This window comes from Rhinopithecus bieti, unplaced genomic scaffold (assembly GCF_001698545.2).
Source record: "Rhinopithecus bieti isolate Rb0 unplaced genomic scaffold, ASM169854v2 scaffold_48474, whole genome shotgun sequence".
In the NCBI taxonomy this organism is placed as follows: domain Eukaryota; kingdom Metazoa; phylum Chordata; class Mammalia; order Primates; family Cercopithecidae; genus Rhinopithecus; species Rhinopithecus bieti.
Window position 1 is genome coordinate 301,300 of NW_016819100.1, and position 24,411 is coordinate 325,710.

At 38.5% G+C, this 24,411-nt stretch overlaps 1 protein-coding gene across 4 annotated transcripts in view; it reads left to right on the forward strand.

Annotated features, from left to right (window-relative positions):
* The window catches only part of FBXO9 (F-box protein 9), a 36,804-nt gene extending 20,069 nt beyond the window's left edge, over positions 1-16,735 (forward strand). For 3 of the 4 annotated variants that reach the window (XM_017858236.1, XM_017858235.1, XM_017858234.1), the window contains 6 exons: positions 10,846-10,964; positions 11,150-11,240; positions 11,882-11,977; positions 12,296-12,389; positions 13,909-14,060; positions 16,138-16,312. In XM_017858236.1, the coding sequence (XP_017713725.1) occupies positions 10,846-10,964; positions 11,150-11,240; positions 11,882-11,977; positions 12,296-12,389; positions 13,909-14,060; positions 16,138-16,246 (661 nt within the window). In that variant the 3' untranslated portion in view covers positions 16,247-16,312. Of the gene's footprint in view, positions 1-10,845; positions 10,965-11,149; positions 11,241-11,881; positions 11,978-12,295; positions 12,390-13,908; positions 14,061-16,137 lie in introns of all 4 variants that reach the window. The other variant, XM_017858233.1, reaches the window with a different exon arrangement.
* Positions 16,736-24,411: the final 7,676 nt, after the last annotated feature.

The following is a 24,411-nucleotide window of genomic DNA, read 5'->3' on the forward strand; positions in this document are numbered from 1 at the left end:
TTAGAATAAAACAGCACTCGAATTTTCTTGTGGCTCATCAAAAGTTATTCTATATTTTGAAAATTTTTCTATGTGTGGGAAAGGACTCTATTCAATAAATGGTGCTGAGATAACTGGCTAGCCATGTGCAGAAGATGGAAACTGGATCCTTTCCTTACACAATACACAGAAATCAAATCAAGTTGGATTAAAGACTTAAATGTAAAACCTAAAACTATAAAAACCCTTAGGCCAAGGCAGACAGATCAACTGAGGTCAGGAGTTTGAGATCAGCCTGGCCAACATGGTGAAACCCATCTCTACTAAAAATACAAAAATTAGCCGGGCATAGTGGCAAGGGGCTGTAGTTCCTGCTACTTGGGAGGCTAAGGTAGGAGAGTTGCTTGAACCCAGGAGGCGGAGGTTGCAGTTGTGCCAGCAACTGGGTGTGTCCAGCCTGGGGGACAGAGCAAGACTCTGTCTCAAAAAAAAAAAAAGAATAAATAAAATTTATAAGGAACCTAAATTCACAAGCAAAAAACGACCCCATTAAAAAGTGGGCAAAGGACGTGAACACTTTTCAAAAGATATATATGTGACAAACAAGCGTATGAAGGAATTCTCAGCATCACTAATCATTAGAGAAATGCAAATCAAAATCACAATGAGATATCATCTCGCATCAGTCAGAATGGCTATTATTAAAAATAAAAAGGATGCTGGTGAGGCTGCTGAGAGAAAGGAACGCTTCTGTGCTGTTGGTGGGAATGTAAACTAGTTCAGTCACTGTAAAAGCAAGTTTGGCGATTCCTCAAAGAACTTAAAAGAGAAACTACCGGCCAGCCGCGGTGGCTAAAACCTGTAATCCCAGCACTTTGGGAGGCCAAGGTAGGCGGATCATGAGGTCAGGAGATCAAGACCATCCTGGCTAACACAGTGAAACGCCGTCTCTACTAAAAATACAAAAAAATAGCCAGGCGTGGCAGCATACGTCTGTAGTCCCAGCGCCTGTAGTCCCAGCGGCTGATGAAGCTGAGGCATGAACCCGGGAGGCGGAGCTTGCATTGAGCCGAGATTGCGCCACTGCACTCCAGCCTGGGCGACAGAGCGAGACTCCGTCTCAAAAAAAAAAAAAAAAAAAGGAGGGAAACTACCATTTGACCCCAGCGATCCCATTATTGGGTATATACCCAAAGAAATATAAATCATTCTGCCATAAGGACACATGCACACATATGTTCGTTGCAGCACTCTTCACAATAGGCTGACCTGGACTCAGCCTAAACGCCCATCAACAGTAGACAGGATAAAGAAAATGTGGTACATACATGCCAGGGAATACTACAAACCCATAAAAAAGAATGAGATAATAACTTTTGCAGGCCAGATGTGGTGGCTCACGTGTAATCCCAGCACTTTGGGAAGCCAAGGTGGGAGGATCAGTTGAGCTCAGGAGTTTGAGACCAGCCTGGGCAACATGGTGAAACCCCGTCTGTACAAAAAATATGAAAGTTAGCTGGGCATGGGGGTGTGCGCATATAGTCCCAGTTACTTGGGGGACTGAGGTGGGAGGATTGCTTGAGCCAGGAGGTCGAGGCCGCAGTGAGTTGAGCCATGTTCATGCCACTGCATTCCAACCTGTCAAAGTGAGACTTTGTCTCAAAAAAAGAGATAATATTCTTTGCAGCAACATGGATGAAGCTAGAGGCCATTATCCTAAGTGAATTAACATAGGGATAGAAAACCAAACACCACATGTTCTCACTTATAAGTGGGAGCTAAATGTCTAGGCACACATTGACACAAAGAAGGGAACAATAGATACCGGGGCCTACTTGAGGGTGGAGGGTGAGAGGAGTGTGAGGATCAGAAATACCTATTGGGTACTATGCTTATTGCCTGGATGACAAAATAACATATACACTAAACCCCCATGACACACAATTGATCCATAGAACCAACCTGCACATGTACTCCTGAAACTAAAAAGTTAAAAAAATTATTTTTTGCTATGCAAAGAATAATTCTAGTTTAATATAAGGTCATTTGAGACTAGTCTGTCATGGGCATCTTATATAAAAATATATACTTAGTCTGTATATAGAATTTTTTAAAATAACTTTTGTTCTTAAAATTCAGATGCATTATTTTAAATTAATTCCATTTGGAATCTTGTAGTTTTCATAAAATGTTTGAATTTCTTGAAGACTCTTTTTCACAATTCTGTGTGCTGTCTATTTAACAAGTACCTATTAAACACCTAGTGGATTGCCACTAGGGTCTGTAGCACTGTTGTGTCAACCTAAATAACAAGCAGAGAGACTCTCTAAAAGAAATTTATTTGAGAATAATACATTGCAATGGGAATACACATGCCATATTAAACTATTCAGGGAAACAAAGGTTTTTAAAGGAAAAAATGAGGATTACATAATTGTTTTGAAATAATCCTTGACTACACAGATCAGTAACAAGGGTGACGCCAGTCTGAGATTGGACAGGCAGTTTCTTGGGCAGATGTCCTTGCAGCAAAAATATTTTTTTGTGTAAGGTTGTGATGGCCTTTGTGCAAAGTTGTGTTTTTTATAGTCTTTTTTGTTAACCATACTTATTATAGAAGCCTGAGAACCTTCTCTTCATGGCCTTCTGCAGCTCTCTTTGTAAAGGTTTTCTTAACATTAGTGACTCCATTTTTATTTTAACAACTTTCACATTTTCCCCTTTTGATCAGTATCTTTCTCTGATCATCCTGTAGTTAGGTTTTGACATCCCATAGTACCAGGATAGACAGATCCTGGTTGCTAGTCTCATCCCATGTTGGGGAGAAAGATTAACGACTAGGAGTCCGTGTCAAAACCCTTTTAAGCCGCATTTGGGCAAGAAGGGATGTTTGAAGGGAATGACTCTCAGGCTGTGTCTACCTGGATTCCATTATTAAGTTTGATTTTTGTCTGTTCCATAGTCTTTTTTACTCAAAATGCTGGGCCAGCATTATTGTTAGGTGTGGTACTTCTGCAGAAATTTAACAAGTAACAGATACAAAGTTAATAGTAATATGATAATTCCAATTTGCATAATGGTTTTGAGCCATGAACCTAGGCTTAAAAACGACTAATTGAGTAGATCAGTGACCACAGGGGATTAGCTGAGACCATGTAATCATGTGATCTGTTTTCTTATTTTGTGTACGTGGGTCTCAGCTTTATCAGAGGGATTTATCTAGGTACAGCATGTAGTACTAGTGATAGCACAGATATTTTCTTCTTTAACCAATGAATACTAAAGGATTTCTTGGGTTAGGTTCTGTTAAGTTACCAGCAGAAGCTATTGATTATGAAATTTCAATTACACCATTATCCTGTCAAGTGAAAAAAGTAGCATTAAATGGGGGTAAAAGTCTTATTATGAAATGGTTCTGGTATCATGGGAAAAGCTGTCTACAGCTTTCACAAAAACATCAGCTTCTCCTAATTTATGTTTGAATGTCTCTGGTCATGATATTGTTGTGTGGCTCATAGATCAGGCATGAGACTTGTTTCTTAAACTTTGAATAGTTTCAGCTTATAGGGCTTTAGGAACAGAAGTTTTTGTTTTTAGTTGGAGTGTTGTGGTCCAATCCTGAAGGAAACTAGGAGAATTCATGAAACAGTCCAGTGTACGTGTGGATAACAACAGGTGTATTGTAGTTTTTTTTTAAGAAATTTTTTTTCCTACATTGATCATATAGGAATTTAAGATTTAAAAATCTCTTGAGGTTAGGAAGTCAAAGAAAGGTAGACTTTAGACTTCACTTAGGGTCTTAAGGTTCTTGGGCCTGCTGGGAAGTGACAGGTTTTACTCAGGATAAGGCTGAGAACTCTTGAAGCCAGATGTTTTATGCACATTCTTAAATATGACATTTTCAGTCAAAGCCTTGGTAATATAACTAATGTTTCTGATTGTATCCTCATATGGAGAGAGTAGATTTTTATTGAACTTATATAAATAAAAATAATATGAATAGTTTCTGAATTTTGGAGAAATCAAGTAGGGAGAAAAAGCAAATGGTTCCACCTTTGTTCACAAAAGTCTACTAACATCACAAAGACATTCTCTTCATAATTTACATCAATTTTATGTAATTTTTTGTTTTGCTGCTTGATCTTTATTAGTAGTTCTATGAACTCATGAATTTATTAGAGTTCTGGAAATTTTTATTTAGTCCATTGATCTTAAAGTTACCAGAAATCTTTGTTCAAGAGTACTGCTAGAGTCTTTTCCATGAACAGCAGCTTTGGACTGTAGCTGATTGCAAATGTTTTTAGAGAATTCAAAATAATAATTGTGATGACAAAAACTTAGAATAGCCATGTAAAATCTGGTGAAAGTTCTCAGTTGACAAGGAAATTTAGTTATTTTTAGTACATGTAGCATTTTAAGATAACAACCAGAATCATGACCGACAGTGTCACATCAGGACTATCAGACTTTTATATAAATTTCATCAAATCTTTAGAATACATTAATAACATCTATACAAATACAGCTTTAGAAAATATTTAATATAATAGAAATTTATAACTAATAGCATACTAGATTTTTATGAGTTTACATAGTTTTTGAAACATTTATATCAATAACATACCCATAAATGTAACTGAAAGAAGATCTAATACTTATTATTTAGCAGTGCCTCCTATACAATTTACCAAGTGAGGTTAATCATTTGATATATCTACAGGATGAGAGATACGTTCTTTGAGGCTTTCCAGGAGCCCAACTAGAAAATCCCAAAGTTGGCTGGGTGTGGTGGCTCACACCTGTCATCCCAGCACTTTGGGAGGACAAGGCAGGCGGATTACCTGAGGTCGGGAGTTCGAGATGAGTCTGACGAACATGGAGAAACCCCTTCTCTACTAAAAATACAAAATTAGCTGGGCGTGGTGGTGCATGCCTGTAATCCCAGCTACTCGGGAGGCTGAGGCAGGAGAATTGCTTGAACCTGGCGGAGGGTGCGGTGAGCTGAGACCGCACCATTGCACTCCAGCCTGAGCAACAAGAGCGAAAATCCATCTCAAAAAAAAAAAGAAAATCTCAAAGTTATTTTTCAATTGGAAGGCCTTAATTTAGGATCTTGATTCTGGGGAAACCTGCCAGAGATGTCAAAGGTTCAAAACATTTGATCAAAACGAAATTGCTGGCTACTGCAAAGTTACTCATTTAACCATACTGATAATCAAAAGATCTTAAAAGCAGTGCAGAAAGTTACATGGATGTAAAAGCCTTAATCCTTGTAAAGCTCAGTTTTCCTAAGTAACCAAAAACCTAATAAAGAAAACACAGGTGTTATATTGATAAAACATTAAATTTTTTTTTAGGCCAGTTGCCAAAAAGATAAAGAAATACCTTTTGTAGGGTATTTGCTTCTCCTTGTGGGAAACCTATTTAGGTAACTTGGAAGTTAAACCTGATAAAAAGGGTACTTGAATTTAATTAGGGACAGGAAGTGTCTAGGGTTACGTGTCCACATTAGAGAGGAAATATAAACAAGAAAACTAGTAACTTGAGCAGGAGAATACGTGGCTCTTAAATAGCATAGGAAGTTTCCTGGTTACATGGAATAATTCATATACCATGTAAAGCCGAAAGTACAGAATCAAGTTATATTGGAGGAAAACATTGCTCTTCTAGACCTTTAAACTAAACATTTCAGGCCGGACATGGTCACACATGCCTGTAATCCCAGCACTTTGGGAGGCCAAGGTAGGAGGATTGCTTCAGCTTAGGAGTTCAAGACCAACCTAGACAATATCTCTACTAAAAAAGCAAAAAAATTACCCGGGTGTGATGGTGCACACCTAGCTACTTGGGAGGCTGAGGCAGGAAGATGGCTGGAGCCTGGCTGCAGTGAGCTATAATCACGCCACAACAGCCTGAGTGATGGAGTGAGACCCTGTCTCAAAAGAAAAAAACAAAAAAAACAAAAAAAAAACAGGTGCAGTGGCTCACACTTATAATCCTAGTAATTTGGGAGGCTGATGTGGATTGATGGGTTGGTCCCAGGAGTTCAAGACCAGCCTTAGCAACGTGGTGAAACCCCATCTCTACGATAAAATAGAAAAATTAGCTGGACGTGGTTTGTGTACCTGCGGTCCCAGCTGCTCAGGAGGCTGAAGCTGGAGGATCACCCAAGCCTAGGAGTTCAAGACCACAATAAACCATGATCATGCCACTGCACTCCAGCCAAGGTGACAGAGTGTGAGATCGTATTTCAAAAAAAAAAAAAGATAAACATTTCAGTGTCAGGCTATTAACAGCAGAGCGAGAACTAGAGGGAAAAAATTAAGAGGAGTTGACAAAAAGGTTGAAGGAGAGAGTTATCACCCTAGCCAAGCAAAAAGATACACTTTTTCAAGGGTAGAAAGAACAGAAGGCAATGGTGTATGACCTGCAAATCATGTGCAGGAGGGGTACAGCAAAAGTTGAACTTCTGATATAAATCTGAGAAGTTTCAGAAAGAACAATTTTACCTTGAGAAGTGAAATTACCATTCTGAGTGAAAAAGACAGCATTTCCAACCTGGAACTAGGGAAATTAATTAGATCCCAGGAAGAAATAGAAACTGTAGTTTTGCAGATGGCTGTTCAACAGATTTTAGAATTTAAAATCAAAACCTCTTTCAGTTTTATTAATACTAAGAGCAAATTAATACTTTAAGAAAACCTCGTTGTTCTAACAGAGGACCAAGTTTTTTAGTTTTGTATTAGTGTATTTATAATAGCAAAGCTCAATCTTTAGAAAGGCTTATAAACAATTCTCTTCAATTATAGCCAACTTGACCACACACAAAATCTTTTATGAACCTCATCACAGCTTACATTGATGATATGCTTGGACTTTCTGCTCTGTTGTATACCTTCCTCTTTTTTAACCATTTTACTTTAGGACATTTTAGTCATTTTACTTTAGGACAAAAATCTACCATACAAGATTCTTTTTTGTACAAAATTATTCTCTTTTCACTTTTTTTTAACCAAAATATATCTTTGTAACTTTCTTCACATCTCTCTCTCCTACTTACTGATTTGTTTCTTATTCCATATTTTGAAATAGGCTTTAAATAACCTTTAAATTACACAAAATTCTTCTTTATTTAATCTTGGCTAACATGTCATAGGCAGTGAGTTTTATCTCAACATGAATGGAAAAGTCAGCAGATTTCAAAGTATAAAGAAAAAAAGAACTTAGACTATATATATTCTATAGTTGCGGGTTTTGAATGATGATAATTTGAGCCGTAAATTTTTCTTGATGTAATTTTGCTCATCAGTTTAAAAATGTGCACAAGAATAGGCTATAAGATGTAGTCTGCTGGAATCCCAGAAAACCTGGCATGTTTTAACATTTGAGAATCCCATTCTGTTCTTATTACTCTCTTGAGAGGAAAGAAAATTCTGCAAATCCTGTCAGGGAAAGTCAGGAGTTTAGACCTGTGTTTTAGATGGTGGTGACTGCCCGAGTGGTTTGTCTTTTTTTTTTTTTCTTTTTTCTTTTGAGACAGTCTACTTTGTCACCCAGGCTGCAGTACAGTGGCACGATCTTGGCTAATTGCAACTTCCACCTCCCGGGTTCAGGCGATTCTCCTGCCTCAGTCTCCCAAGAAGCTGAGATTACAGGCATGCACCACGACGCCTGGCTAATTTATGTATTTCTAGTAGAGACAGGATTTCACCATTTTGGCCAGGCTCATCTCTAACTCCCAACCCCAGGTGATCCGCCCACCTCAGTCTCCCAAAGTGCAGGAATTACAGGTGTGAGCCACTGTGCCTGGCCCTAGGGGTTTTTAATTAGCCATCTTGTGTCCACCATTCAGAATCTTTATTTTTGCTCGTGGAAGATTTTCAGAAGAAGCAAGGGAAAAGAGTCAAACCAAATCAAAACCCAAAATAAGAATGTTCACAAATATTTTAGCCCAGGTATTGCAGATCAAACAAAATATTAAACTGAGTGCACAGACAAAATCAAAAGTAAATTCACCAGAAGACGTGAACAGAATGTAAATTCTGTAGAAACCAAGAATACCCAATCTAAAAGACATTTTCTTTACACCAGAAAGGACTTACCAGGAAATACATAAAGTTTATCATCTCAAAAAGGGGTGTATGGTCCTTTATTAAGATGACCTTATCCAAACCAGATCCCAGATTATATCAAGAAGCCTCTACCAAAAGGAAGGAGGCTCAGCCTGAAAGAAAATTCACCAGGGCAGAAAAGGCAAGCCATGGAAGTAGAGTGCTCAGAGCACTCAAGTCAGTACTGCACACTGGTTCTAAGAATCTCTGATTCCTTCAGGTAATACTCTTTTCAGATCCCACTTCTGACACTTTGGTATGTCAACCTAAATAACAAACCACCTAAATAACAAATTCCCAAAAATTATTTGGGATTAGAGCATCACAATGGGAATACACATGCCATGGTAAACCATGTGCTTATTCAGGGAGGTAAAGGCAGGCAGGTTTTTAAAGGAAAAAATGAGAAGGATTACATAATTGTTTTGGAAATAATTATCCTTGGCTACAAAGATCATTAACAAGGGTAATGCCAGTTCAAGTTTGCACAGGCAGTTGGCTGGGCAGATGTCCTTGTAGAAGTATTTTTTGTGTAAGGTTTAATGGCCTTTGTGCAGGGTTGTATTTTTTGTAGTCTTTTTTTGTTATCAGGCATACAAGTATGAGAACCTTATTTTCATGGCCTTTCCCAGCTCTATCAGGATTTTCTTCACATTAGTGATTTCATTTTGATTTTGACAACTTTCATAGTTATTCCATTAACTTGTAATTGTATGTGAGAAAATACTATAAAGAAGGAATTGGGTTGGTCTGAGTGCAGTGGTCGTTTACATCTAATTGATCACAACCAGTTACAGATTTGTTTGTTCCTTCCCCACTGCTTAATTTGCCTACCCTAAAAACAAAAACAAAAAAAGAATTGGTTAAGCAAATATTCAGGAGTAAAACTTCATGTGTCATCATAAAAGTAATTGTTTAAAAGCAAACGTTTTAAATATACATTTTAACAAATTTGAGAGGACTTATTGTTTTCAATCTGACACTGATAAGTAGCTTTTGCTTCATTTACTTATTTATGAATGAATGAACAGGACAAGGTCTTGTTCTGTCGCCCAGGCTGGAGTGCAGTGGTGCCGTCATGGCTCACCACAGCCTCAAACTCCTGGCCTCAAGCCACCCTCCTGCCTCAGCCTCCTGAGTAACTGGAATTACAGCTATGTGTCACCATGCCTGTTTAATTTTTTTTTTTCATTTTGTATTTTTCCCTGGTTCATTTAAAAAAAAATTTTTTTTAAGAGGCAGGGTCTTGCTACATTGCCCAGGCTAGTTTTTGCATCTTTAAAACTGAATACTTAGCTGGGTATGGTGGTGCACGTGCCTGTAGTCCTAGCTGTTCAAAAGGTTAAGGCAGGAGGATTATTTGAGCTTAGGAGTTTTGGGCTCTAGTGCACTATGCTGACTTAAGTTCAGCATCAGTGTAGTAAAATCCCAGGAGCGGGGAACCCCCAGGTTACCTAAGGAGGGGTGAACTAGCCCAGGTTAAAAATGGAGCAGGTCAGAACTCCCACGCTGATCAGTAGTGGGATCATACCTGTGAATAGTCTCTGCACTCCAGCATGGACAACATAGTGAGACCTTATCACTTTAAAAAAACAAAACGAACAGACCCTGAATATTTTAAGTTAGAAATGGAGTTAAAAATAGTTTTAGTTAAGCAGAATTATGTCAATTTTGGGGGGGGGAGTTGTTTGTTTTGAGACGGAGTCTCACCCTGTCACCTAGGCTGGAGTGCAGTGGTGCAGCCGTGGCTCACTGCAACCTCCGTCTCCCAGGTTCGAGCAATTCTCCTGCCTCGGCCTCCTGCGTAGCTGGGACTGTAGGCACCTGCCACCATGCCTGGCTAATTTTTGTATTTTTAGTAGAGAAGGGGTTTCACTATGCTGGCCAGGCTGGTCTCGACCTCCTGACCTCGTGATCCATCTGCCTCGGCCTCCTAAAGTGCTGGGATTACAGGCATGAGCCACTGTGGCCAGTCCCTGCATTAATTTTTTAAACAAAGTCCTGTTGGTGCTCCCTTCAAAATTTATCTCCAGTCTGACCATTCTACCACTTCTGCAACAACCCTTCCGACTCAGCCACTCTTCTGTTTGGTTTGGGTTACATAGTGGCGTCCTACTTGGTCTTCCTGTTTCCACTCTTATACCCCTAGAGCATATTCTCCATAAACCACCAGAGTGATCTTTTAAAATAAAAGCATAAATTATGTTCAGAACCCTCCAATGGCATCCATCTCATGTAAATAACCACTCCTGCCTACATGATGCCACCTCACTTGCCCCAACTGCCTCATCGTATAGTTCCCTCTGCACAATGCCCACTTTGCCACAGCTGTGTGCTCCTGCTGACCCTTGGGCGAGCCCACCAGTCACACTTCTGCCTGAGGGCCTTGCACATGCTCTGACTGCTGCCTGAGATACTTATCCCCATCACTATGATCACCTTCCAAGAGAGGCATTTCCTGGCTTCCCTATCTGAGATAGCCTCTATTTCCTCATCAGCATCATTTCTGTCTGCTGACTCTACTTTGTCTGTTGGTTGATTTTTGCACTAAGCATACTACCAGAAGCTTTTCTCTCAATTTGCTTTCCCACAGTAAAAGAGCAGGGCCTTTGTCTTGTCCATTAGTTTCTCCTCAGAACAGTGCCTCCCAGGTGTTCAACAAATACTTGCTAAATGGAAGATGGCTGACAGCAAAAAGATTTATGTCTATGTGTAGGGACTTGGTCTTTATTGACATTGTGCTTTTATTCCCTAGAGACCCTGAAATATGGCGTCTGGCCTGCTTGAAAGTTTGGGGCAGAAGCTGTATTAAACTTGTTCCATACACATCCTGGAGAGAGATGTTTTTAGAACGGCCTCGTGTTCGGTTTGATGGTAGGTTGGATTCTGTAGAACTCAGCAGAAATAGTGATCTGTAGTGCTGATTTTGATAAATATGCCATTTCAGTTTTCTGTGATGAATGTGAGTACTGTAAGCATGTTTAAAGGAAACCACAGTAAAATAATGCTGGAAATGTCTTAATATGATAATTTTTAACTTTTTAAAATTATTTTCATAGGAGTGTATATCAGTAAAACCACATATATTCGTCAAGGGGAACAGTCTCTTGATGGTTTCTATAGAGCCTGGCACCAAGTGGAATATTACAGGTACCACTGTAGTACACTGAGTGAGTGGAAAATTCTCTCTCTCCATGTATTAGTTAAATGGACATCTGTTCTTTGTTGCTTTTAATTTACCCACAAAATGGCCCTCAGTATTTTTATCTAGTAATACAATATAAGAATTGCACTCAAAAAACCAATAGGCTAATATAAATTACAGAATTTCTTCTGGCCTCTTTTAGATTTCTCCTTGTCTTTTGCCCTGGGTATATTTGCCTTTTCAAATAGCTTGTGCTTTTATTCCATTTTATTGCTTGCCAAATATTACTGGCATTTAGAAAAAAAATAGACATGTTAACCGTTGTGTGTGGATCTCACTTTGTTTGAAATTGTGCTTTGGAAAAAGCACAGAACTTTGATAAGACAATATTTGACTTTTATTCAATGAGTAAAACTTAAAAGTTCAACAGTTTTCCCTGAGGAAGGTGATAAAGTATCTTTGGTTCTTTGTTGCTGGACTAACAGGTAGTCAGTCATATTTGTTTTAATGTTTTAGCAGTTCTTTAGCCCATGGTATTTCAGTGTTGGTTTCCTAGCTATGAATAGGTGTAGGTACTGATAGGTAAGGACGTATTTTATACTTCGTGTGTGGGTTGTGTTTTGGTCTTCTTTTTCTTATTACATAGGTACATAAGATTCTTTCCTGACGGCCATGTGATGATGTTGACAACCCCTGAAGAGCCTCAGTCTATTGTTCCCCGTTTAAGAACTAGGAATACCAGGTAGTATTTTTTTTTTAATGGCTCTCCATCCAGTCTACGTTTTATATGGTTGCTTGCAGGTTAAAGTAACCCAGTGTTTCCTTCACTTAATACTGGATGATTTTAAAAGCAGTCATTCGGGGCTTAGGAAAATACCAATTTCTGGGCTTTTCCGTAGAAAATCTACTTCAGTAAGTCTTTGGAGCCTTGGAATTGAGGTTTACTCAATCTTAGCTGATTCTTTTCAAGCAAGAATAAACACTGTTGTAATTTGTTACTTCTTAGATTACTTAAATCCACTTAATAACTGATTTAGATTCAATTTGTGGTTTTTTTAAGGACTGATGCAATTCTACTGGGTCACTATCGCTTGTCACAAGACACAGACAATCAGACCAAAGTATTTGCTGTAATAACTAAGAAAAAAGAAGAAGTGAGTATACGAGGTGGAATTAATAGTTTTCTTACCTTAATAGCCTATTCATCCAAGCATTCTCGATTAGAATGACAAAGAAACCCTCTCTGATTATTATAAAATGTATATTAACTTCTAGCAATCACTGAAGAAAGCTGGAGAGTTTTCTAAAATGTGGTTATTTTTTATTGGATCAGCTTGTTTGTTTTTTTACCAGATAGTTTGTTTTTTATATATGAAAATGTAAAGCTGAAATCTCTTGTGAAATAACTAGTAAAATTATACCTGAATATGTTTTTGGCTCTGCTCATTTTGAATCACAGGGGTTTTTTCTTCCTAAATTAGCTCATACAGTTAATTCTTTCCATAAGGATACTGTTAGAACTTCAGTTTCTACTGGAAATAACATAACTTCAGATAATTTTCTTCCTGCTCTTATAAAAGGAAAAAAATGCCAAGCAAATATGATTACTGACATTCTAGAGTGCTTTAAAATCTCTTAACAGATTGGTAGCCTAATTTTTTCACAACCTTTCTCCATATGCATGTTTTCAATCCTGGTTAAAAATTGTTATATGTACCCAAGAAGCCAGTTGTATGGTATTTGAAATAAATATTAATATTTACTTGTTGTCTTTATAATTAATACAGCTTTTGAAGGATATTTCTTTTGTATGAAATCCCCCCTTCTCTAACATCATATGTCAAGACAGGACAGAATTTCATCTGCGAGTCCTATAACCTTGTGGCTGCCTGCTGCTGGCATCTCTAGTTCCCTCTGATGGGTTCCTGGAGCCTGGGCAGCAGCAGCCTGAGAGACAGAGAGAGTTGCTTTGACTGTGACTGCAGGTTTCCTGAGGTCAAAATTGGGAATTTGGAAGGCCTTAGTTGCTTAGGTTTTATCTAATAAAAGAGTTTAGGAACTCCCATGTAGAATGTCAATTTTCTCTTCAGAATATGATGAAACATTCATAGTGTTTTGTTTTTGTTTGTTTTGTTTTGTTTAGCAGCAGTATTTGCAGAAGTGTAATTCTAATGAAACGTCACAGCTGTTTGCTCACTTATTTTACTGTTATTGCAAAAGATAAGTTATACTCTGTGCTTTTTCTACATCCTTCACCAATTTATCACTTTCCCTCTTAAAAAATGTCCAAGTGTTTTCCAGTAGAAGGAAATACTAGGCTTAAAGGTAGGAGATAATAATTTTACATCCCATCTATGTAACGTTGGTTACATAGTAGTTTTACCTCCCTGGATCTTTATTTTTTTAGCTAGTAAATAGAAATAATGCAATCATATTTAACACATGAGGTTATTGTGATGATTAACTGAGATGATGATGATGATGGGGAAAAACCTGATATTTTTAGAGTATTTAGCAATTTTTAAAGCACTCATATGTTCTGGTAATATTCAAAACAACTCTTTACTGCATGCAAGTATTATGTTACTTTTAGTGTCACTGTTGCATAATATTTCTATAAACATAGCAGTGAGGTAAGGTTTCATTATAGGTTGTGCATCTTTTTTTTTGCAGAAACCACTCGACTATAAATACAGATATTTTCGTCGTGTCCCTGTACAAGAAGCAGATCAGAGTTTTCATGTGGGGCTACAGCTATGTTCCAGTGGCCACCAGAGGTTCAACAAACTCATCTGGATACATCATTCTTGTCACATTACTTACAAGTAGGTGAATGCAATAAAAATAACAAGGTTACACTATAAATGTATACTTCATATCCAGCTTAAGAATTTCAGATGTGTTTCTAATTTCTCTGAGTTACATTACAAACTAAAACCAATACTACTACAAACTACTACAAACCAAGAAAATGGCCCAAATGAAAAAGACTAAGCATGCTTGAGGAAGCAGAGCATCTGGAACACTCATATAGTGCCCATTGGAATGTGAATTGGTACCACCACTTTGGAAATAAAAGTAGCATTCCATGGGGAGAATGGTACTTAGTCAGCTGTGAGCTGTCCATGCATGACTTAAAGCCGTTTTAAAATACCACATCATTTTTCTTTTCCCACAGTTCAGTTACCATTTTTTGCTTTATTTCCTTTGTTTTATCCTCAGGGCTTATACACTGATTTAATAAAATTGTAGTTAGGAAAGTAAGTCTACTAAAAAAATAAGATTGCAGGTATTCCAAAGCCAAATCTGTTAGGTGATTCCTATTTAAAACTCTTAGTTCTATGCAGTAACATTTACCTGTACATCATAATCAGTGAACTGAAGAGGGGAGGTGTGAGAAAGGAGCCATACAGAATACATAAAACTTAAAAAGAAAGTGAAATATCAAGTCCTGTGGCTATTAAGGTTAATTAACTCTTGTTCGATTTGAAAGAATATTGGTACGTGACTGAAGGCTCTTCGTTCTGCTTGATCCCAAAATTTTGAGAGAGAAGTTTTGAGGTCAGCTTTCATTAGCCTCTTTGCAACCTTAACCACATTGTTGAAAACTGTGTCACATTTCCACTTTACAAATAACTTTTTCCCGCTCATTTGGAAGGTCCTGACAACAGAACATTTTTCTTTCTCACTTTTGCCTACCAATTCTACTGTATCTCCTTTTTGCTTCTCTCTATAATGCTGTGGAATTTTTTTCTGCTTTTCAAAGAAAGAAACCTGGGCAGGTGTGAAGGTTTATGCCTGTAATTCCAGGACTTTTGGAGGCCAAGGCAAGAGGATCACTTGAGGCCAGGAGTTTGAGACCAGCCTGGGCAAAATTGGGTGACCCCATCTCTACAAAAAATAAAAATATTTGCCAGGCATGGTGGTATGCACCTTGAAGTCCCAGCTAATTTGGAGGTTGAAGTGGGAAGATCATTTGAGCCCAGGAGTTCAAGGCTGCAGTGAGCTATGATCATACCACTGTACTCCAGCCTGGGTGATAGAGCAAGACCCTGTCTCAAAAAAGAAAAAAAGAAACCAAACCCTGAAGTAGAACCAAGCAAATGAACAATGGATGGTTATAATTTATATTGACCCATTAGAAAAACATTTTTTATTTAGGAGAAAAAAGGACATTACAACAGGCATTATTTGTAGCTGCTAATTATCACATTGACTTCCTGTAATATTTATAAAATCACTTGAATTCTCTGCTTTTGTTTCTCTTTGTCAGAAGGAGAAGAATAAAAGGCAGTGGTAGCATAACTTACCACCTACTTTCCCTCCCCTGTGCCTATAATTATGCTGTTGATCATGCAATTATTAAATAATCAAATTATATTCTAGGAATATAATTCTTTCTGAAATATTTTAACAAGAACCTAATGTCTATAGCTTCTGACTTAAAAATTCTACTCTTAGGAATCTCTGAAGGACATCAAAATCACCTAATTTTAAATTGAGAAATAGTAGACACAATCTAAATCTCCAGTTAAGTAAATTGTGGTACAAGCCAACAGTGAAATATCATCCTCACTAAAATGTTTTCTGAAAATAATAGTATGGGAAAATGCAAATAATTAAATGAAATAAAAAGCAGAATTACTAACTTTGATCTCAAGAAACACGAGAAAATATCCCTCATATGGCTCTATCTGGGTGTTGGAATTATGAGTGATGTTTCTGTATACATTTCTAAATTTTTTGAGTTTTCTACAGTATGCCTATATTATATAGAATTTCCTAAGATGAATTAAAATAAAAAAGGCTAAAGCATAGAATAACCTTCCCCAAACACACAGGATTTTAAATGACTTGAAATTTCCTTGTATTAGTAATTTTGTGCTTTTTTTTTTTTTACAGATCAACTGGTGAGACTGCAGTGAGTGCTTTTGAGATTGACAAAATGTACACCCCCTTGTTCTTCGCCAGAGTAAGGAGCTACACAGCTTTCTCAGAAAGGCCTCTGTAGAGCCTCAAGTCCAGTCCACTATCACTTTTGCATGAATTAAAGTATATAGCGCAAAAGAGCACCTAAGTTATAAATGTGTATATATATATATGGAATTGGAACTTATTTTAAATTGTTGGAGTTCTTTTAAGAAGAGTATAAATTGATTATTTTTTTTATTTAAAGGGATAGTTGATTCTTGGGGTGTTTTGAAATTAAGTTGGAATTAATTTGCTTAAGCATATTTATGTTGTGAGAAACCTTAATATGAAGTTTATCATGCCCTTTTCAAGCAGATTTATGAGCAGATTTCTGTCACATAAGTCATCTTCTACTTGAGCATCCTAATATTTAAATACATCAGGGGAGAGCTCCACTGGATAAGCATTTTATTTCCCGCATGGCATAATGTTTTTGCACTAAAGGCTCAAAGTGTGAGAACCTGTTCTGGATTTGTTTGAATTGTTTCACCAATAAAGATCATAAATAAATGTTTCTTTCAAGAAAATATATTTGGATGGCCTTTTAAAAATAACAGGATATTTAATAAGAGTCCTAGATAGCCAGCAGAGACTTTAAGAATCATTGCCCTTAGCCAGGTGTGGTGACTTACACCTGTGGTCCCAGCTATTTGGGAGGCTGATGCAGGAGGATAACTTAAGCCCAGGAGTTTGAGTCTGGGAGTTTGAGTCCAGCATGGGCAACATAGCAAGACCCTGTCTCTTATTAAAAGAAAAAAAATAATTTTCCCATTTCATCACTGGTCTTTATATGTAGCCACAAACACTGACCTCATATAGGCACCTTACCAATATATGACATTAAGTGAGAGTGGAATCCCTTAGGACTGGAACACTTCAAGCTCAACCAACTGACTCAGTTGTCATTCTTCACAAAAGAATAGTAGAGGATCATGTAAACCTGAGCCTGACTCTTGTTCCAGTATGAAACTTGGGGGAGAGCACCAGCCACCTAGGAAAATTATATCTTACCTTTTTACTCAAAGGAGTCCCCTTCCCAGTAACAGTCCTATTAGTGTTTAATTTCAGAGTTTGTGTCTGGTAGACCTCTACCTGATTCAGATTTGGTTTTGATGTTTCAACCATAGTTAGAGACAATTTCTCATGTACTTTCAGAAATCAATATCTGCAGCCACTGTTACTTTTAATTGACATTAAAAGACGCTTCGTAGGTTCCCACAATTCAGTATGGGTTAGGCTTTTTAAAAAGCAAATACCAGGCGTGGTGGCTCATGCCTGTAATCCCAGCACTTTGGGAGGTGGAGACAGGCAGATCACCTGAGCTCAGGAGTTCAAGACCAGCCTGGGCAACATGGCAAAACACCGTCTCTACAAAAAAAAAAAAAAAAATTAGCCAAGTACAGTGGTGCATACCTGTAGTTGCAGCTACTTGGGAGGCTGAGGCAGGAGAATTGCCTGAGCCTGGGAAGTGGAAGTTGCAGTGAGCCAAGATCATGCCATTCCACTAGCCTGGGCAACACAGTGAAACCTTAACTCAAAAAAATGATAGTACATGTTATGTTAAAGGTGAAAACCATACATCAAGTGTGCATACAGAAGAGAATTAGCCAGGTGTGGTGACTCACACCTATAATCCCAACACTTTGGGAGGCCAAGGCAGGAGGATTGCTTGAGGTCAGGAGTTTGAGACCAGCCTGGACAACATAGCAAGACCTCATCTCTTCTAAAAAATAAAAAAAAAAAAAGCCGGGCGTGGTGGCTCAAGCCTGTAATCCCAGCACTTTGGGAGGCTGAGACGGGCGGATCACGAGGTCAGGAGATTGAGACCAACCTGGCTAACACGGTGACACCCCGTCTCTACTAAAAAAATACAAAAAATTAGCCGGGCGTGGTGGCGGGCGCCTGTAATCCCAGCTACTCGGGAGGCTGAGGCAGGAGAATGGCATGGACCCGGGAGGCGGAGCTTGCAGTGAGCAGAGATCCGGCCACTGCACTCCAGCCTGGGCGAAGGAGCGAGACTCCGTCTCAAAACAAAACAAAACAAAACAAAAAAACAAACAGAAAAGCATGGTGGTGCACACCTGTGGTCCCAGCTAGTTCTTAGCCAGGAGGTTGAGGCTACAGTGAGCCAAGATTACACCACTGTGCACCAGCTTGGGTGAAGGAGCAAGACCCTGTCTCAAAAAAAAAAAAAAAGAGTTCTTAGTTTGACCTTTTGTAGCAATCTGAGAAGTATGTTTTTCAAGTTGGAAAAGAGGGAGAAAAGCAACTTGCCTAAGATAAGGTAGCTCTTCATGATATGACTTATTTTTGATATACAAATAAATAGAACATGATTAGGACATAAATACAGCTAGAAAAATATATTCCTAAGGAAAGTGAAATTTGAGGAGTCCCTTTGTTCTGCAGCATCCCTAGACTGAATGATCTGTTGCAGATGATGCATACCAAGTTCAAATTTAAAGATTTCTTTGTAAGCAGTAAAGTGACTTTCACTTATTTAACTTGGAACTGGAAAAGGAACTTTTTTCCAGATTACATTTTCTGTATATTTTAAAATGTCTTTTTTTTTAATACAAAAGCAATATATATTTGTTGCGAGAAAATTAGAATACACAGATAATTTAAAATAAAATTAACACCCAAAGATAANTATTCCTAAGGAAAGTGAAATTTGAGGAGTCCCTTTGTTCTGCAGCATCCCTAGACTGAATGATCTGTTGCAGATGATGCATACCAAGTTCAAATTTAAAGATTTCTTTGTAAGCAGTAAAGTGACTTTCACTTATTTAACTTGGAACTGGAAAAAGGAACTTTTTTCCAGATTACATTTTCTGTATATTTTTAAAATGTCTTTTTTTTTAATACAAAAGCAATATATATTTGTTGCGAGAAAATTAGAATACACAGATAATTTAAAAATAAAATTAACACCCAAAGATAACCAGAAGAAAATTTTTGCTATGTAACCTTTTTCTTCTGGTCTCTGCAAATCCTGCCATAGAAGCTTTTTTTTTTTAACTTCAGGAGTGTCCTTCCTTTGCTCTATTAGGACATTACAGAAATCAATACTATGGAAAGCTGGCAGCAGTATCTGGATTAACTTTTTAAAAACAACGAAAGCATTTTACAGAAATTTCATTTCAGATAGTGCTGGAACTGTCTGTGTTCAGGAGATACTCTCAGAGGGAATCTGGCCTGAGCATCATCATGTCTAATCGCCTCCTCCTGTCTTGCATTTTCTTCCCAGCCCCCTTCCTACCCCTTAGCAGAGGGCCAGGTAAGAGTGCTTGGAGCCCATAGGAGCTGTGGGTGTAGACTTCAATTACACCCCCAGCCCCCAGGGAAAAGCATTAGCTTTGAATCCTCAATCCCAGGCCCTCAACCTATGGTGTTTATCTTTGGATTATTCTGTGCATCTGTTAAAAATGGGACTATATTGTAAATAATGCTTTGTAAGCTTTCTCTCCCCACATAAGAATGCCATGTAAGCATTTTGTTAAATATTTTTAATGACTTTAGAGTCCAACTTTATACTCCTCTTTATGCATTTTGATTTTCTAATTTAATGCTAGTGTAAATGTTTTTGGAATAAACATTCCTGTGGCTAAATCTTTGCATACTTCTTGAATTATTACCTTAAGATGTTTCCAAGAAGTAGAGTGACTGAATCAAAGAGTGGACATTTTAAAATACCTTAAAATATACATTTTGGTAAATAATATATACACTCTAGAAAACTGGAAAATAGATGAGCAGACAGAAGAAAATATAAATCACCTGTAGTCACTTTTTGATTTTAATCATCCTGGCCTTTCACATGTATGTGTGATTTTTCAGTCATACATTGAAACACTTCCAGTTCTGTCTCCTTTATCTGATGCTTTCATGCTCTGGATCTTAAAACCCAGCCAATCATTTCCCCAGTAATGTATGCTGAGTGTCAGCAACAGCTCTAGGTAAGTTGGCAGCCATGACATATATGGGCTAAGGCTCGCAAGGCTTCTCTCTCTACAGAGAATCTAACTGCAGTCAGAGCAGAAACAGAAGCCAAGGTGAGGCAGTGGGATCCCAGTTTCACAGTGACCATCCATCAGTCACTATGACCAGTCATGATAGCCTCCACATCCAAAAAGTGATTTCAGTCTTTGGTTATGTGTAGTGAACAACACCTGCACATTTATCTCCAGTGTCTCCTGAAATTCCGCTAAAATGGTAGTAAAGAAATAGAAAGGGCTGGGTGCGGTGGCTCATGCCTATAATCCCAGCACTTTGGGAGGCTGAGGCCAGGGCATCACTTGAGTGAGGGCAACATAGCGAGTTTGAGGGTAACATAGGGAGACCCCCGTCTCAAAAAAAAAAAAGAAAAGGCTTAAGTCCTTCAAGACAGGGAGAAGAGAGGTGCTGAAAGCAGACAAGACAGGTTAGGATGTGGAAAATAGAAAGCAGGTGGGCAAGTGGTAAACTGGTATTAAGAATGGGCTCTGTGTTGAAGTGCTAGATCCACGACTGAGTTTGAGCAAGTTGGTTAACTCTCCATGTCACAATAAATTACAGGAAATACTGTCATAGTATCTACCCACAGTGTTGAAAGGAGTAACGGATAACACTCCATGTTAATTGCTTAGGACAATGCCTGATTGAGTTGGTGTTCAATAAATAGCAGCCATTATATGTATTATAACTGTTGCTGTTCCAGAGAGATCTGAGACATCAGCCAGAAGCAGGGGAAGCTAAAAAGGGCAACTCAACTCAAGTAGCCTCCCACGGAAGGTAAAGCACCACATGGAAACAGCAAGACCCTGCGGGAAGGATCCCCAGCCAATTCCCAGAACTCAAGTTGTCAGGCTCACACCATCAGGCAGGAAAGTGGAGCCTTCCCCTCTAGGAAAAGATCCCTCCCCCCCCAAAAAAACCTGCAGATACTGACATTTAGTATTCAACAAAATAGGTCTTCTCCCATGCCTCTCAGTCAGCAAGTATCACCTACCCACGTAGTTTCTAGTCAACATCATAGTGGCTGCTTCTTGGCTATCAGTGGACAAGCAGGGAACACCAGGCATTTGAAGAGAAAGTCTAAATGAGTGACAAAGAATCAGACTTTTTAAGTCAGCAGAGAAAGGGGATGTGATGGAAATCAAAAAATACAGGTAGTAGAAGAAATCTGAAAGACAAAATTCTATTTCTTCAGAGACATGGAAGAAGAAACAAGAACAAAAGGCTATTAGAAAACATTGGAAGTCAGATCCTTTGAATAATATATATGCGATAGCCAAATATTTTTAAGTGTCAGATGACACATAGAATGTCAAAGCTGGAAGTTTCCCTAGAGGTCATTTACTGACCAATTATCCCCATGTGGAGGTGAGGAAATGGGGGCTCACGAAGGGTGAAGTTGTTTGCCTCAGGTGGTAAAACCAGGACCCTCACAAATTAAAGGCATGTATTCATGCAGAGGGCCTGGCAGTTGTAAGCACTCAGTAAATTCTAGTCTTAATAATGTTTATTAAGAACTTAGATGTTACTGCATGATCTTACTTATTTGTAAAATCTAAAAAAGTCAAGCTGATAGAAGACAGTAGAGTGGTGGTTACCAGGGGCTGGAGGGAAGGGTGGATGGGGAAAGCAGAGATTTTAGTCCAAGGGTATGTAAAGTTTCAGCTAGGAGGAATACATTCTAGTGATCTATGGCACAACGTGGTCACTGTAGTTATTAACAATGCATATGTTTAAATGGCCAGAAGAGTTTAAGTGTTCTCACCACAAAGAAAGGATGAGTATATGAGGTGATAGATATGTTAATTAATCTGATTTGCTCATTTTGCAATGTGTACATGTATCAAAACATCACATTGTACCCCACGAATATGTACCATTATTTGCTAATTTAACAATGCAGAGAATCAAGAACTTACATGTTCAACCTGGGCAACACAGACCTCATCTCTAGAAAAAAGAAAAACAAAATTGAGTCCCAGCTGTTCGGGAGCCCGAGAAGTAGAGGCTGCAGCGAGCCAAGATCATGCCACTGCACTCTAGCCTGGGCGACAGAGTAAACCCTATTTTCAAAATAAAGAAAGAACTTATATGCAAGTAATAATAAAGTCATTTAAAAACGTTGAGAGATTATGTGTTAAGTATGGGACAGAAGGCCTTCTTTTATATGGATTATCTCATTTGTGCTCACAACACACAGGTATTATTGTTCCTATTTTATCAGTAAGAAATTTCAGATTAAGATAGTTTAAATAAACCTGTCAAGCTCATCCTGATTACTGAATAGTGAAGCAAGGCTAACTCCAGAATGCTTTCTCATAGCCAAAGCCAGGAATAGAGTCCAGTTCTAAAGAAATAATATCAAAACTCCAATATGTTACAATTCCCACGGAAGCTTGGACCAGTGCTGCCCAATAGAAATATAATTTGAACCACATATGTAATGTTTAAGTTTCTAGAGCCATTTTTTATTGAAAAAGTGAAGTTAATTTTAATAATTTATTTTAATCCAGTACTATCCAAAACAGTATCATTTTGACACGTACTCAATATAAAAATTACTAATGGGATTTTTTTACACTTTAAAAAATTCTCAATCTTTGGAATCTGGAGTATGATTTACACTTCCAGCACACTTCGATTGGCTTAGCCATGTTTCAAGTGCTCCTAGCCACATGTGACCAATGACTACTGTAATGGACAGCGCAGCCATCAACCAAGGGGTGCATCATAAGAAAGAGAGTCAGAGGATGGTTTGTGCCAAGTTCAACCTCAGTTTCTCTCCTCGTGTAATTGGCCTAGGGATAGGTAAGCTGAGCAGGGAGCTAATTCCCAATTAATTGTTAGGCTCAGTGCCTACGTATACTTTTCCTGATTCCACCAGAAGGTGTCCCTTGTCTGTCTCCAAAATATTCCACATTGCCTCTATCGCAGCAGTTATCACACTCCATGCTAATTCTGTTTTTACATGCTAATGGCCTCCATCAAACTGTGGGTTGAGGACAGGGCCCATTTCTTTTAAATCTCTGATTCCAAAGCACCTCTCTGTTGTGAACATGAGATAAAAGAATCCCTATAAAGCACTGGATACATTTCATGGGCTCTTGATGCTCTATTGGAAGAAACGAACAAAAGCATGCCTTTGTCACTAGGTGACACTCTTGTCCTAGGCTTTTGTTTTGCTCTTATTCTTCATAGTGTTAGGGGGAGCTGATTTTCACATTCACAAGAAAACAGAAGCATCCCAGATCTTTCTGGCTGAACTTCAAAGCTCCAAGTGACAGGATCTAAGATTTAAGGTGTATATTCAAAGGGAAATGCCATATTGGTGACAGTGCCCTAACTCCTGTCATGCCAGCTCTTCAGCAAGCAGTCCAGAAATCTGTTTTCTTGTTTTTGTTTTGTTTTGTTTTTTTAAATCTGGCCAGTTTGTCCTGGCTGCGTGAGGAAATTGAATATCCTGATTTGGAACAAATAGGAAAGGGATCCTGGGATTAATATCTGGGGTTGGGGTTGTTGAGAGCCAGAAGAGGGGCCAACCTGTCTCCATCTGACAAGCAAGTGGCCTGATTTGTGCCTCTCTTGGGAGGCCCACAGCCCCTCTTGCTGGGGTCTAATGCTCAGTGCAGAGTTTTGGGGGGACCACTGTTAAATCCACTCAAGGCTTCCATATTTGCACCTTCGTCTTATGAATCCAGTAAATATCTAGCAACAGAATTGAGATTCAGAAAACTGTGCAAGACTATCCTAAGAATGCTGGCCAATTCTGGACATGGTGTGCATGTGTGTGTATGGTAGACTGAAGAAGGATAGTGTGGAGATTGCATAAGCAACACAGGCTTCTTTCTGCTGAAATGGCTTTTCTGTGCAGACTATTCTTCGAGTCCTGGAAATATATCCAGCCCAATTTATTGTATTCAGGCCAAAGGAGCAGTAAGTTGAAACCTGCTATATAAGTAGGATGGTCAAATAGTCAATTTACTGTCAAAATCAGGACACTTTTCAGAGGAAAGAGTAGTGTTTTTTTGTAATTGCACTGGAACAGCAAGCAAAAATTGGGAGGCTCCTGAGCAAATTGGGATGGATGGTCACTCTATATACAGGCGTGGCAAGTGCCCTACATTCAACTTGTTATCAAATATAACTCAGAATGAAGGTTATCCATTCTGTTCTGGCTATTTTTCCTCCTCACAGAAGGAAATACCAGCG